This window comes from Diospyros lotus, chromosome 4 (genome assembly GCF_014633365.1).
Source record: "Diospyros lotus cultivar Yz01 chromosome 4, ASM1463336v1, whole genome shotgun sequence".
In the NCBI taxonomy this organism is placed as follows: domain Eukaryota; kingdom Viridiplantae; phylum Streptophyta; class Magnoliopsida; order Ericales; family Ebenaceae; genus Diospyros; species Diospyros lotus.
This window is the reverse complement of record NC_068341.1, coordinates 16,389,581-16,404,973: the sequence shown is the minus strand read 5'-3', so window position 1 is coordinate 16,404,973 and position 15,393 is coordinate 16,389,581. Positions and strand designations below refer to the sequence as shown.

The 15,393-nt window shown below is 33.8% G+C and overlaps 1 protein-coding gene across 4 annotated transcripts; it reads left to right on the top strand.

Moving 5' to 3' along the window:
- The first annotated feature begins 6,937 nt into the window (after window positions 1-6,937).
- Window positions 6,938-15,135, top strand: LOC127799955 (uncharacterized WD repeat-containing protein C2A9.03-like). 4 transcript variants are annotated; one of them, XM_052334261.1, is made up of 10 exons: window positions 6,938-7,125; window positions 7,507-7,651; window positions 7,726-7,893; window positions 8,501-8,587; window positions 13,444-13,578; window positions 13,660-13,770; window positions 13,882-13,973; window positions 14,070-14,175; window positions 14,278-14,364; window positions 14,505-15,135. In XM_052334261.1, the coding sequence occupies exons 2-10, from the start codon at window positions 7,511-7,513 to the stop codon at window positions 14,916-14,918; spliced, it is 1,341 nt and encodes a 446-aa protein (XP_052190221.1). In that variant the 5' UTR covers window positions 6,938-7,125; window positions 7,507-7,510; the 3' UTR covers window positions 14,919-15,135. The 4 variants fall into 4 exon arrangements, with proteins under 4 accessions (XP_052190221.1, XP_052190223.1, XP_052190224.1 ...); XM_052334263.1 differs by lacking the exons at window positions 6,938-7,125; window positions 7,507-7,651 and adding an exon at window positions 11,324-11,386 and having other exon boundaries at window positions 7,854-7,893; XM_052334264.1 differs by lacking the exons at window positions 6,938-7,125; window positions 7,507-7,651 and adding an exon at window positions 11,336-11,386 and having other exon boundaries at window positions 7,878-7,893.
- The last annotated feature ends 258 nt before the right edge of the window (window positions 15,136-15,393 follow it).

Genomic DNA, 15,393 nt, shown 5'->3' with positions numbered 1-15,393 from the left:
TTATCATTCATTTTAATGTTATGAGTTTAAGTTATCTTACAAGTATAATGAGTTTAATTGTAATATCTCAGGAGATCAGAGAAGAATAGTATATATCGAGGATATGTAAGAAAGAAAACAACACTAACTGGATACCTTTTGAATTGAATACAGGCAAAGAACTCCCAAGTTAAGTGTGCTCGACCTGGGATAATCCAAGGATGGGTGACCCCCTTGGGAAGTTCGTGTAGGCCTATTAGGATAAGTTGTCCCGGACCTTCATATCGCTCGATTCGAGATGTTACAGGTAGTATCAGAGCTAACCTTTGGCGAAGGCGGTCCGATGAGGACGGAGAGTGGCGCCGGGGCTCGAGTGTCTGTACAATGAGTGGCTTCTGGCAGGTTTCTAGGATGGCAGCCCCCAAGGGGAGAAGATCTGGGACCAGTTGTAAGGTCGCATGACGAGGACGTCATGTGCTCAAGGAAAGGAGAATGTAATACTCCGAGAGCGTAGAGAAGAATAGTATATATCGATGATAGGTAAGGAAGGAAACAACCCTAGTTGGATATTTTTTGGGTTGAATGCTGACAAAGAATTCCTAAGTTAAGCGTGCTTGCCTTGGGGTAATCTAAGAATGTGTGACCTCCCTAAAAAATTCGTGTAGACCCATCAAGATAAGTTGTCACGAACCTTCCTATCACTCAAAATGTTACATTAATATTTAAACCCCATATTCAAGAAATATAGGAGAACTCCTTGACCATTGGGCCACTACCAAAGTGGTTGCCAAATTGGTAGTTTACCTTAATAAAATTAACAATAATTTAATAATGTCAAGACAACATTTGTCATAATTACTAATGTGATATTGAATTTGAAAATACATTAATTTATTTGGTCATTTCTAAAATATATCAATCTATTTGACCCTTAACCAAAATATAGTAACTAATTTAGCACATTACACTCATAAATTTAACAAAAATACTAGTTATTTCTTTAAACAAAAGAAAAGACAAAGATGAGACCACCAATTTTCAAATAACGTTAATTGCAATGAGTGGAGTTCATTCATATAAAAATTATTGAGTAAATTACACTCAAATCTTTTGTGGTTTGGAGATTCTTTCTATTTTAGAAATTGTTCTAGAGGTATTTGTAATTTAATTTTTTGGCCTAATCACTCTCTCCCTTGCTAACTCTACTAATTAACCCTAAATTAAGTTAATAAAATAACAATTGAGTTAAATAAAAACTAAATTTAATTAAAATAAAAGCAAAAAAAATAAGAAGAATAGAAAAAAGTATGTCATTGGCATGGATTGTTGGTGGGTTCTCATGGATTCCTAGGACACTTAATTTGGACCATTGTCTAGATTGTCCAAATATGGGTTTGAGGAAGAGAAATGGGCGAAAGGGAATGGGAAAAGAAATATGAGGAGGAGGTGGTGGTGTAGCTAATTAACAAAGAAGATGAAGCAAAACTAGTAAAGAAGAAGAATAGGGACAGAAGACTGGCACTTCAAATCTAGGTCGGGTCAACCATTAAACTTATCATCTAGTATTTGTTCAACAAGCTAAATAAGGTCTACTCGTTCAATGGAACGAATCAAGCTTGAACCCAAATTGTTAAACAAATCAAAAGCCCGCGAGCCAGCTTAGAGTGGGCCAAGTGGCCTTGAGCTCGTGAGACTGCTTTAGATAAACTTGCAATCAAATTGAGTTAAATTTTGTTGAGTTCAATCTCTATTCATGAGCCAATTTCTAGTCAAGCTCGAGCTTGACTCAAGCTGAGGTTGATTAATATGAAATGAGCTCAAGCTTGATAGGAGCTCGAGGGCCTGTTTACTTGAACTTACCAAAATTTGTTGTTTTACTCAGTAATTTGCTATTTTGTTTTATTATATATACATATATTATATTATATGATTAAATTAATATATATAATTTTAAATATATTTAAATTAATTATATTATTATAATAATTTAAAATTTGATCACTTTATGTTAAATAATATATTTATAAATGAAATTATTCAAAGCTATTGAGAATGTTTACGAATCTTTAATTGACTTTCTTAATATTCACAATTTTTTAACCGAACATGCCCGCGAGCTTTAATGAGTTGAGTTTTATTGAGTTCAAGTTTAACTCATTTATAAATTAAGTTTCAAAATTAGGCTCAAGTTCGACTTGTTTACTTTAATAAACGAACTTTTATTGAGCCCAACACCAAATTGTTCCTAAACAACTCGACTCATTTGTGACCCTATCTCTAGAGTAGGTTAAGCTGTTCAGGACTTTGTGAGCTTTCACAAGGAAAGCTCAATAGAAACATGTCAAGCTAACATATTTTTAAAATAGTTGAAAAATAATTTTAAAAAATATATTTCTTTAATTAATATATAAGATATAAAAATATTTCTTAAAATAAAAATCCTACTTATAAAATAAAAATTTAGAAGGTAAAAATTAAAAGTTTGAAAATTAAAACTTTTAATAGTTTCCAATTTTATTTTTAAAAGTAGAATTAAATTTTATAAATATTTAAAAGTTTTTAAAATTACTTCATAGGTTGAATTTGAACTTTAACGGTTATGTATGAAATACATATTTATTTATATATTTAACATTTTTTAAAGTGATTATGGCCATCTGTGTATGATATATATATATATATTTTGTAAAATTAATATTAAAATTATGTATGAGATATAAATTATCCAGCATTTATTGATTTATAATTGTGAATTTGTGACATTGTCTATATAATTTTAAAATATTAAAATTATTAAATTAAATATCAATAATTTAAATTATTTATAATTTTAATTTTTTATAAAAATTAAAATTCGATTCGATCCAATGGGCTGACTCAACGAGCTCAAGCAAAGCTGAGCCCTTTGATGGGTTGGGTTACGGGCCTAGAAATGTTGGGCTTGACCTAACCATATATAAATCATAAGTTTAGTTAAAAGGACTTACGGATTGTGTGATCCATTTAACATCTCTAAAAGAAGACAAAGACTAAGAAGAACAAGAAAAAAAAGAAGCAACAGCAGAAAAACGCTAACATTGTGACCTTTTTCAAATCCAAGATTTGAAAAAAGTATCGTTGTTTCTTTTTTGACATCATCGACATTTTTTTGGTTCATTGTTAATAACGAAGCTGCAATCAATAGATGTCAATTCTTTTTTTTCATTGTTAATTCAATTTCTTCTTTTTCATCCCTTCCCATTTTTTTGTTGCCCTCAAAACCCAAAACTAGATTCTTTAGAACCCAATAGTGTGCCTTTTGAGTTTTGAATTCGTTTTTTAATTTTTAATTTTGAATTCATTTTTACTTTTGTGTTTTGAGTATCTATTTTCAAATTATTAAAAACACGTTCTTTTTTATTATTTTAAAAAATTATTTTTCAAAATAGGAAATTAAAAAATGCATTTATTTTAAATTTTTGAGAAAATTTATTTTATAATATTTTATTCAATAAATTTAATTCAAATAATTTAAAATATAATACAAGAAATAACTGATAATTTAACCGTGTATAATATATTAAAATTACAAAATGCTTTTTAAAATCATTTTTAATTTGACTCAACTATTAATTCCATGATGAATTTGTTTTTACCTATTGTTATGGGTAATTTCTGAACCACTTCTAATGGGTTGGATTTGATCGAGTGGGCCGACCCAATCTCTCGAAACCCAACGGACCTAAGTCTGAGGTTGTCATACCAAGGTCGCATATTACCAAAACTCGAGTTCAAATCACAGAATCAAGTGAGCTCCCAACGATGCTTGCAGCTTCCTGGCCGAATTATTCAGCTCACATAACAACAAGATTGCGGAATAACCGGAGACGATACCCACTTGCCTTTTCTGAGACAAACCAAATCCCTGATAATGCATAATCTTTTTTTTGATTTTGGGGAGCCTATAAGAATATATTATCTCTATGGTATTATCCTTCCATATTTGAATTTTATTCAAATTATAAACACCCTATGCTATAAATAGATGTCGACAACCCTTGAATAGGGGGAAAGTAATAATATACTGTTATTTTGCAAGAATTATCAGGGAACAGTCGTGGACTAAGCATCATTTTAACCGAACCACAAAAAACTTCCTTGCATATAGTTTGTTCTTAGTTCTATTTGTTTATTCTCCTTGCATTCGTGTTAATTTTATCAGTACAGGTCAAAGAATCACGGTCGATCAATTTTGAATGTCAACACCTACAAATTGAAATTTGACATTGATTTTGAGATTTAGATTACCCACAACATAAATATTAAAAAAATTATAAATCATAAAATAACAAAATATTAATTTATCCAAAATTTTAAAAATATCAATGAAAAAAAAACTATATTACATATTCAATTTGGGCATGGAGGAAGGCGGTGGCTAAATAAAGAAATGGCAAAAGGGTAAAAAAGGAAGAAATGATCGGCGATAGTAGACATGATGGTGAATCTGGGTAGGGCGGGGGCGGGGGCAAATGTGAAGGACAAACGACGACGATCGGAGGGGTTGATCTCAGTTACTAGTCGATGACGATGGTGTTCTCTAAAAGAGAAAAAAAGAATACAAAATAGAAAAAGAGATAAGAGGATACAGAAGAGGCATGGGCGTTTTCTGTGTTTTGAGTTTTGTATATAATTTTTTTTTGTATTTTAAAAAATAAATTTTTGAAAATTAGTAAGTAGACGTATTTTGGGTGTTAAAAAATATAAAAAAAAATAGTCTAAAAATAACAAAAAGAACATATCCTTAGTTTTTTAAAAAATTATTTTAAAGAAAATAAAAATTTGTTGAAATACAAAAAATTTTGAAATAAAAAATGGAGATTTGAAAATTAAGGGTTTTCAAATTTGAACTAATCTTAAAAAGCTACTAAAATGAATTTTCTGGGTTTTTTTTCTTGTTAATTTGAAGATTTGAAAAAGATTCATTTTCAAATTTTTTTTACAAATCATCTCCAACCCATTCTTTCACAGAAGTTATATAAAAAAAATTATAAACATCTCTCTTTTTTAACATATATTTTAATTTTCTAAACTAAAAAAATTAAATTTTATATTTCTAAAGTCTGAATACTCATCAGATTTTTTATAAAAATTATTTTAAAAAAAAAAAACTGAAATCACCTCCCACGAGTAAACAGCCACTAACATTTCCCGTGACTTTACGTTTCAAGGCGGTGTGGGTGGGACCCGATCCAACCCCCAAATTGAAGTGGAGAAAGACTGAAAGAGAGAGCGGTGGGTCTGAATTTTCCTTAAAACCGCCGTTTGACAACACCGTTTCACCAAACCAAATGCAGCCGTACGGGGGCCTCACAGTGACGCCGGCCAACCGAAGCGGCGCGACGGGTAACGACTTGGCGGCTTTAGTATACTTTCAACGGAGACTAGAGACTTGACAGCTGTCGTCAGCTACGTGGTTTCACCAGCTGAGCCGAGGCCTTACAGCGTGGGGCCTCAGAGCTCCCCACGTGGCCTCTGCTAACAACTCACCCCAGAACCCTCCACGTGGACTTCCAGCTGGCGGATTGCATCTCGATTTGGTTGTAACCCCTTGCGGGCTCACGACTTGTGTAATATAATTGAATGAAAACTTCTGGATAGGTTCACATACAAGTTTATAGTATGGGAATCAAAAGAATAAAATATTATCATCTATATCGTATTATATTTTTTCTAATGTAATTTTAGTGAAGATATTTTAATATTTTAATTTTTATTTTATAAATTTGTTTGTCAACTTGTTTGACCCTGTATAAGAACTCTAATTAAATATAATAATTAATTTATTAGTTGCTCGAGCTCCTAATGTAATATATTGTTTTTGTTAAGAATTTTAAAATAAATTCTCAGCAAAAACATTAATAAGAAATTATTTTATTTTGTTAAAATTATATTAATAATATAATTAATTATCTTTTACGATAATCCGTTATCAATAGGGGTCCATTTAATTGATTAGTGAGCTATGCATATTAATTTTGAGTTTTAAGTGTGACTTGAAGTAGAGTGCAAGTTATCTAATTAATTTGTAATGGAAGATTATTAGATAAATATTTTAATTACAATTAAATATAATAATATTGAGTTAGGTTTTTTGTACCTAACTTTTGTACACTTATACCATTAAAAAGTTGCCTGCCCAAAAAGTAGTAAGAGAAAAATTTGAAATGTCAAAGACCTATTTTGATAAGAGATTCACATTTTATGAAATAATCTTATTTTATGATGAATACATGTATGTCATCTATTATCTATTTTATTTAATTCATATGATCTTATTATTTAATCATATTATTTTACGTTGAGTTATGCATATCAATTAAACATATAATTAAAATATATCTGGAATCGTCCACTAAAATTGGATATTAGTTACTTATAAGTATAGCATGGCTCTTTGATTTTGATATCCATAATATTTTGCCTTCTCTTTTTTGTTACTTTGTGTGTGAATCCGTAAATTTATTGTAACATTATTATTATATAAATTACGTACATTAATTAAGCATGCTGATCTGAAATATGTATAATTCCCTTAGCATTTTGTGTGAATTAGTAAATTACAAAAATACGCAGAAAATTTGATACCAATTACATTGTAATTAGGATCTTTGCTTTTGATATCCATATTTTCCCTTTGCTGTACTTACGTACTTATCATGTGACTTGGTAAAATTTAACGTAAGATTTTATAAATTAAGAATATTAATTAAGCACACTTAAATATATACAAGTCACCCACATGACATAAAATTGGACACCCATATATATTTGTATTAATGATAAATCTATCGTAATATTTCATAAATAAATTATACAGCACCACACCACATGATGCATGCCGTCTATCTATATATATATTTTGTACCAAAAATATATGTACGTTACCAAAAATTACGTTATAAGTAGTACACTTATTGATCGCTCTTCCCCTCCGATGTTCATCTCTTCTCTCGTCTTGCTGTCTTTTTCTCTGACATAATCTTCTTGCCGCGCTATCCCTTTCGCTTTGGACTATCCGACGCTTATTCATAATTTTGTGCCGTAGATTGTTCATTGCCTTGTCCGGCTTTTGACATTCTACTCAATTTCTTCTAAGATCCATAGGTAACTGCGTTTTCTTTCTTCGATTTTGTCTTGATCCATTCGTCCTCCTCTATGTTCTATCATCTGTTGGTTCTTTAAGTTTGCATTATGGTTTTCCTCGGATGCCTTCTGTTCTTGTGATTTTTTTTTTTTTACTAATTTGTGTACTCCCCTTTCAATTTGGTTGAGAACTGTGAGATAACCACTGTTTTGTTTTGAGATTGGTTTTAAATTAGGTTTACAAATACTTCTGTTCACATTTTTTTCTCTATAGATAATTTTTTTTCCTTGCGTTTTTCCTCGTTTTCTCGGTAGAAAGTCCTGAATGATCTTGTCTATACATTTTTATGTAGTTTATATTGTGTGATTTGGTTGATCAATGTTTCCAATTTTTGATTGTAGAACAATGGCGCAAATGCTCGGATACATTACGGAAGAAATCTACAACGGGAATGGTTTTGATGATAATGCCTTTCACGCCACCAACTCACACAGAAACCATGTTGATGAGTTTTCGGACTCGGACTTTGAAGATGACTCCGAGGAGGTATGTTTTGATTTTCCGTATAACTGGAAATCATATGGTTTTTTGAGTTTTGAATCAATTATGTTGTTATACAGAATGATGCAAAGAGTGATACTTCTGCTTTGGAAGCTAGAAACGGAAAAGATATTCAGGGAATTCCTTGGGAGAGGTTCAACTTCACCAGAGATGATTACCGTGAGAAGAGATTGTCACTGTACAAAAATTATGAGAACCTTGCACGCTCTCGCAAGGGGCTGACAAAGGTCCATTTTTGGCTGAGCCCCTCTGTTTCCAATGCTGGCTAAATTATTATTATGTTTGTTATGATTATTGATTGTTATAAGAAAGAAAAGAAGAGGGAAGGGTAGAGATTGAAATTCTAGTAGTTTGATGGTTTTCTCTTGTTCATCCATGAAAACATGATATACTAAACCGATGTCCTGAATGTATTATTTCTCACTGTTAACCTGAATTTTGTAGGAAAATATTTCTTTTCCATATTTTTTGTAATGAAATTTGAAAACGGTGTTGAAACTTTATGTCATCATTCCTTCATTAGAGAGTTGTGTCAAGGAGGACATCTGGCATAAAATTTTTCCATAATGTTTTTTTGCATGGATTTATATTGTCAATGTGACTTTTAGAAGTTAATTGGCATTATGAATGTCATGTCACCGACCCTAACTTGGTTAGGACAAGGTGCAATTCATGATGATAATAATGATGTAATGACAGATTTCATTAGATGCTTTCAGCATTGGCTAATTCCCTAATATTTTTTTTTTTATTGAAAGCCTGTGTTGCTTTCTTATGTAGAGCATGGTTTCTCTGTTGGGCATTATCATAGCTAAAAAATGTAATTTCTGATAGGAGTTCAAGGAGGTGAAGAAGGGCCATAGCTTCTATGACTTTCAGTTCAATACGAGGATTGTCAGAGCCACAGTTGTGCATTTTCAGGTAGAGATACTCTCAACTGATTCTAAGGCTTTAGTATTAATCTAGGAGGTGAAGAAGCACATCTTATTTAAGTTTGATTTTTATGATCTTTTTCATGTTTAGCGTAATGATTATTGAAAAATTAGTTGGTGGCAGTATCTTTTTGAAGAACTGCTACACCTTTTTGAAGAAATCAGTTTTTTTTTTTTAATCTCAAAATTTGTTCATTCCCTTGTTAGTCTTAATCAAGCAACACTAGTTAAGTCTAAATAGTAATTATTTATGCCCTTGAGCTAAAAGCTCCTGTAATGTCTGCTTTAAATTCTTCCTGGCCTCTATTCATATCACCAAAATTTACATAATCTTGTTTGTTAACAAACTTTAGAAATTTCAGTCCTGCTCATGAATTGCCCTCTCTTCCTTTCTGAGTCCACTTTGTTATAGGCATAAAGTTGGGGGTAGTATTTTCAAAGGATTTGTTTGTATATTGTTTTTTTTGTGTAAACCTTAACTTCCTTACCTTTTATCTCTTTTCTTCTGCCGCATTTGTTAAGATATTGATTTTGTGAGTGAGTTTTTATATTGACCTTTTGCAAGGGTTTTATCAATCTACTAATAATTTATGTCAGCATATTTAATAGCTTTCTACCACTGTGAATCCTGAACAAGATTAAATAATATTCTATTGAGGGTATTATGCTTTTGATAAACCTTGTTCTAGGTTGGAAGCTCGTGCATCTTTGCCTTCCCTGATTTAAATGATCACAACTATTCTGAGTTTTCTTCTGACAGATGATTCTGGGGATGCTATTTACAGTGTTATCTGCCTAGGTTTTTGTGATTGCTTATATTGCTTCCTGATGGGTAGGTGGCAAATTTTTACCTGAAATTTATTCAAGCAACAATATGGAATGCACTCTGGCCCTTTAATTGTGTATTAGCTTCATATCTTGCTATTTTTGGTTTCTACCCGGTTCAAGTAGCATTGGACCGGGTCTTGTATTTACACAATACTTTTTGTGCAGATTCTTTACACTTGCCAAGTTTCACATGCAATTATTAGACTACAAGACCTGTACTTGGGAGGTATAATCTTGAATATATATGAATTGCTGTGAACATAGTAGTTATTTTGATGCCCAAGTTATGGATGGAGAGGCATTTTGGCGAGAGATATGACTTGGCTCTACTGAGAAATGCAATTTGTTACTGATGTAGATGTAGCTTAATTATTTGTTATGTTCACCAATATATGCACACAGCTATAAAATGAGAGTATACACATTTATGCATGCATTTGGCATTGGTTTTCTAACTGTGCTTGGAAATATATGCTATCTCATTGTCATGCTATTCCATTTCTTTTGACTATTTCTTTGGATATTTATTGTTAAGAACTCAAGAGATAGTCAGCAATGTGCATATGTCTTGGGATCAAGTGAGTGCTGAAATTGTGTTGTGTTCCACTTTGTTGTTGTATTCTTATGCCTTCTGCTGTATTCTCTAGATTTATATGATTCCTCTTATTGTTGTGACCCAAATGGAGTTTGTGGTATTTGTGAGGTGGCCACCCTATATTTCAGGAGATCCTATTATCAATGGACCACTTTTATTCTGTCTTGCTGTTATAGAAAGTGTTGGGGTACTATGTTGCAACTGTTATTGATAAATTTCTTTTGGTAAAGATAAAAACTAAACATTTTGTACATTTTCCCTTTGTCACAAGCAAATATGCAGTATACCCTTTCAGTGGAACTATACTTAGCTTGTTCTAATAAGCCTTTTTAGTCATACATGAGATATAATAGTGCATGCTGGTTCTCTGTCTATGGCTTGATATATGCTTTATGTGGTTAAATTAGCTTAGGATCTTAGGGAGGTTGGATGCCTTACAGGCCCACCTAGAATCTTTTTCTATCTAAGAACAACCATCCGTTCATTGGGAAAACATTAACTCTTTGTTCTTGTTCCTGTTTACTGGTGAAACACAAGTAGTTTGTTGTTTTCCTATTCAAAGAGTTATGGAATCATAAAGCTGGCACCAGGTGATAATTTTAATGCTCCTCCTCTGGGGTTTCTAACTATTAGGTTGTAAAGATGGTAGCTTGTTGGTGGTTGCTTTGTCTTTTCATTGACCTGTCAATGACTCAATAGTTTTACAATTTATATGGTTGGTCACCATAGTTTTATTTTTTAACCATTCTAATTCCACTGCCACCCTTTTTTTTTTTTAAATGTTCGGTTGGCTGTAGGACTGTAGCTTGTTGTTCCTTCCTGGTGGCTTTTCATTGACTGTCATCAGGCTTACAATCTGAATGGTTTGTCACTATAGTTTTCTTTTCTGCATTCTGTATATAGTTGATTACTGTAGTCCTCTTTCTGCGCCTGTTTGTCATATTCTGACAGATTCTCTACGTTACTTGACTTTCACTAGCATTTTTAGGTTCCGTTTTTGGGGTTGTTGACTTGGTTTTTCTTTGGTGCTCTACTTCTTGCTGACACAAATTTTGGATTCTTAATATGATTGTTGTACAGCTATGGAAAAAAATACATTGGTTGCTCCTTATCTGCTAATTGTTCATTTTAACTTCTAGCTTGAGTTGGTCTATTGTTGCCAAAACTCTTGGTCATGTGCAGAAGTTAATCTGTCCCTGGATATTGAGATTTGGTTTCAATTGTTTCCATTTCTAGCTGTTAACTTGCTTTCATAATATTATTCCCGTGGCATTTGGGACTCCTATCTCATCTTTATTTCAGCTTTAAAAGCAGGGTGGCAGTTAAATCTGAGCAGCTGGCGCAATAAGGATTCCATTTCATATGGTATGACAGGGAATAATTCTTGCGTTTAAGAGGCCCATGTAGAAATATCTCCACTTAGTAATGATCTCATTCTCATTGTGCTAATTAGAGCTATGTCTTTTCATGTTCATCATCTGAGTGTGCATCATGTTAGCTTAACTTCTTTTGTCTTATCTTTTGACATAAGTGATTTTTATTGGTGAGGAGAATTCTGTGATAAACTTGGGTCTCAAATAGTCTTCAAATCTATCATTGATTAACATTATATGCCTTAACGTCGTGGATTTTTTTTTTTTAATTCTAACTGCTAATATTTACAAGAGATGGGGCATATTTCCTTAGTTATAATGCCCCTTCTGTACTAACCATTTTGTCATGTTATGTATCACTGGGGGATTCTTTCAAGCACGCTTTAACTTTTCAATGTGGTATTAAGTGGTAGACTGATCTTAATTTTTGCATCTTTTCTTTCCTGGCCTTTTTGCTCTCAGTAGCTGATTGGCCTGGTGGAATTAAGGCTCAGTGTTAATGGGTAATGTTTACCAAGAGATGGGACTGCATATTTCCTTGTTATCATGCACCTTCTTACTAACATTTTAGTCATGTAATGTATCACTGGGGGATTGTTTCAAGCATGGTTTCTTCAATATGGTATTAAGTAGTAGATTAATCTTAATTTTTGTATTTTCTTGGGTCTTTTGTCTCCCTGTACCTGATTTGCCTAGTGGGATTTATTATTGTTGTCATTTTTCTTCTTTTTGCTTCCAGTAATTTCCTTTTGTTTTCCCTTTTTTATCTCATAGCATACCCATGTTGTACCAAGTCAGGGCACCCAAGTTTCTGTTGGCACCCAAGTTTCTGTCGGCAACTATTTGCCAAATATGCCAACTATCTTAATGTGGATAGGTTCTGTTATTATCTTGTTGGATGTGTCCTTGTTGCAGGATTTAGGCTTCCTTGAGAAACATTCACTTTTTAGTGCTATTAATTCTGTAAGAACAACCATCAACAAAGTCAATTGTGTACCCTTGAACTTTCTGAAGCATGGAAATTCCTTGCCATCGTGTCTGTGTTTGTCATTGAATTTAGTCGATCAAATATATCTGTTTTGTTTTATGTTTGGCAGTGTCATATAATCATGGTCTAGAAATTCTTAAATTGGAGTATTGTGAGTAAACCTAATCATGTGCATCTGTTTGGTGTCTGACCTGTTTTCACATGTATAACTTCCCTTCTTCTGCGGCCTGTTCCGTGGTTGGTTGATTACTTGCTCTTAGTGTGGGTTAGCATGATGCTGCTCTCTCATCACGTGTCCTGTAGGATGGAAATTTAGTGATAGATTTGCTTATTTTCAGAATAATCTCTTCCCTAAATTAAGCTGAGCTAGTACCATGTATCACAAGGCACAATTAGTATCCACATGCTGAAGTGGCTTGCTAATTATCATTTTTTTGTCATTGAGGGTGAAGTCTAAATAATGGCACATATATAAGTAAAATGTCCTATGGGTTTTAGCTATGGATTGTTAAATAGGTTGTCAGCTTGCAGTAGGCGATTACTTTCTGATTGTTCACTACTTCACTTTAAACTATGGCAATAATTTCACTGCATCTTGTAATTTATTTTTTTCCTTTCCTCTCATAATTTCCTGACTATTTCTTTTTTTTTTTTCTCTGTTTTATCTTGGTCCGCTGAGTAGATTAAGAAACTCCCCTAACTATTTCATTACTCCCATCTTCTTTTCTTCTTTCTTCCCCCTCTTTCTTTTGGACGCCTCTTAGGAAAACTTTTAAGTTCATACATGCAATCATTAGAATGGACCATCTTTTTGAAGGGGAACTAGTGCCGGGGTAGAATGTTTTCTTGATTCATGGTTTTCTTTTGAGTTGAAGAAAACAGTAAATCCATGCAAGAATTATACACCAGACTTTATTTTCCCTTTCTGCCTTGTCTTCTCTTTACTAGATGGTCTAGGTCCTGCCACTTACTGGTTTATTGAATTGATGGAAACAATAGTCACGGTTTGCATTATGTGACAGTTGAATATTGTTAATAATGTGCCCTCATTCTTTTCACAGTTGAGGAATCTTCTATGGGCAACCTCGAAGCATGATGCATATCTTGTCCAAAACTACTCCCTAATGCACTGGTCCGCCCTTCTTAGGAGGGGCAAAGAAGTACTAGATGTTGCCAGACCTATCGAGCCAACACTAGTAAGTATCATTGTTTATATTTACTTGCCTTATTATTTGCCTATTCTGATGATCTGAAGGAATTAAATTTTCTTTTTGTAGCCATACCCCAGTTCCCCGACACAGACCCTGTCCAGAGTCCAAGTAAGCTCCATGGCTGTTAAAGATAATCTACTGGTTGCAGGTGGTATCAAGGGGGAGCTTATCTGCAAGGTATAACATAAAAAGATTGACAAAAAGCTTTTTTTTTTTTTTTTTTTCCTTTTTCATGTTTAAACTACTCTGTCTTGGCATTCTCATGTTCTCTGATTCTTACACTTACAGTATTTAGACCAGCCTGGGGTTGCCTTTGCCACAAGAATAAGCACCAGGGAATTCGCTATAACTAATGCAGTGGACATATCACACAATCCCAGGTGAATATGCTGTAGCTAGGCTTGAGGTATAAAGCCTGTTTCATTCAGATCAGGCACCATCATTGATGTTTCTATTCTGCTCCACTTTCGTTACAGTGGCACAGTACGAATTATAGCTGCGAACAACGATGCTCATGTGAGAATATATGATTCTGGGAATTTCACATGCCTCAACACTTTCTCCTTTCCTTGGTCTGTCAATGTGAGTTGGCATCAACACTTCTTGTCCGACACAGTTTCTCATAACCCGCCATATTTTCCAAATTCCTAATCCATGGATTGTCACTGTTCCTTTTGTTTGCAGAACACTACGGCCAATCCTGATGGTAAATTACTGGCAGTCCTTGGTGATAGTACAGAGTGCTTGATTGCCGATGCTCAGTCTGGAAAGGTTGGTTTCCATTCTTCTTAATCTCAATACTGGTTTGGTAATGTTCAAAGCTGTGTTACTAGAACAAATTGAGGCGAGTTACCTAGCAATAGTGCATTTTCATTATGAAATAGCAATCTGTTAACTTAGGTTACAAACAGGTCGTAGGGAATCTGAAGGGGCACTTGGATTACTCATTTGCTTCGGCCTGGCACCCAGACGGGCGAGTCCTGGCAACAGGAAACCAGGACACAACCTGCAGATTGTGGGACATCAGAAACCTCTCCCGGTCCTTTGCTCTGCTCAAGGGGAGAATGGGCGCGATCCGAGCCATACGGTTCACCTCAGATGGCCGGTTCATGGCCATGGCTGAGCCCGCAGACTTTCTCCATATCTACGACACACAGTCCGACTACACCAAGGCGCAGGAGATCGACATTTTCGGAGAGATTGCCGGGTTCTCCTTCAGCCCTGATGCTGAAGCACTGTTTGTTGGCATTGCGGATCGTACTTATGGTAGTGTAATGGAGTTTAACAGGAGGCATTGTTACCGTTATTTGGATCCCATATATTAGGACAAGGATGGATTTGGCATTTCATAGATATTGTACATTTTGAAGGGTTTGGTGTATTTTCGAAGGGTAAGCCTGGAATTAATGGACCCTTTTTGAGTCTGGACAGGAAGAAAGGAAAACTTGATTTGCAAAGTTTGTTTGTAACCGAACCGGTTGTGTATATATTTCGTACCCAAATAGAGAGAGATGGTAATTAGTGACTTCATTAATTTTGGTACATCTTTTCTCTTTTTTACTAATTATGCTCTGGGTATTTAATTCAAGTTATCGTCATGAATTTTAATTGTCGTGGGTGCGGGGGAGTGGGGGGGGTGTTAATTATATGAATTGAGTCTTCGGATGACCTACATGGATAAATCATATCTTTTGTTCCTAATCATATGTATGTTTTAAGGGGGGGTCTTACACCGTCTTGGCTAGGCTTTTTTGTTTTCTATTTCACGATCAAACTATTTAAGCAATCTGTAATTTTACA

Excerpts from the sequence above, each read along its gene's own strand:
- LOC127799955 (XM_052334261.1), top strand. The coding sequence starts at position 7,511 with ATGGCGCAAATGCTCGGATACATTACGGAAGAAATCTACAACGGGAAT. Across the intron at positions 7,652-7,725 it reads TTGAAGATGACTCCGAGGAG|AATGATGCAAAGAGTGATAC; the intron begins GTATGTTTTGAT and ends GTTGTTATACAG. Across the intron at positions 13,771-13,881 it reads AGGGGGAGCTTATCTGCAAG|TATTTAGACCAGCCTGGGGT; the intron begins GTATAACATAAA and ends TTACACTTACAG.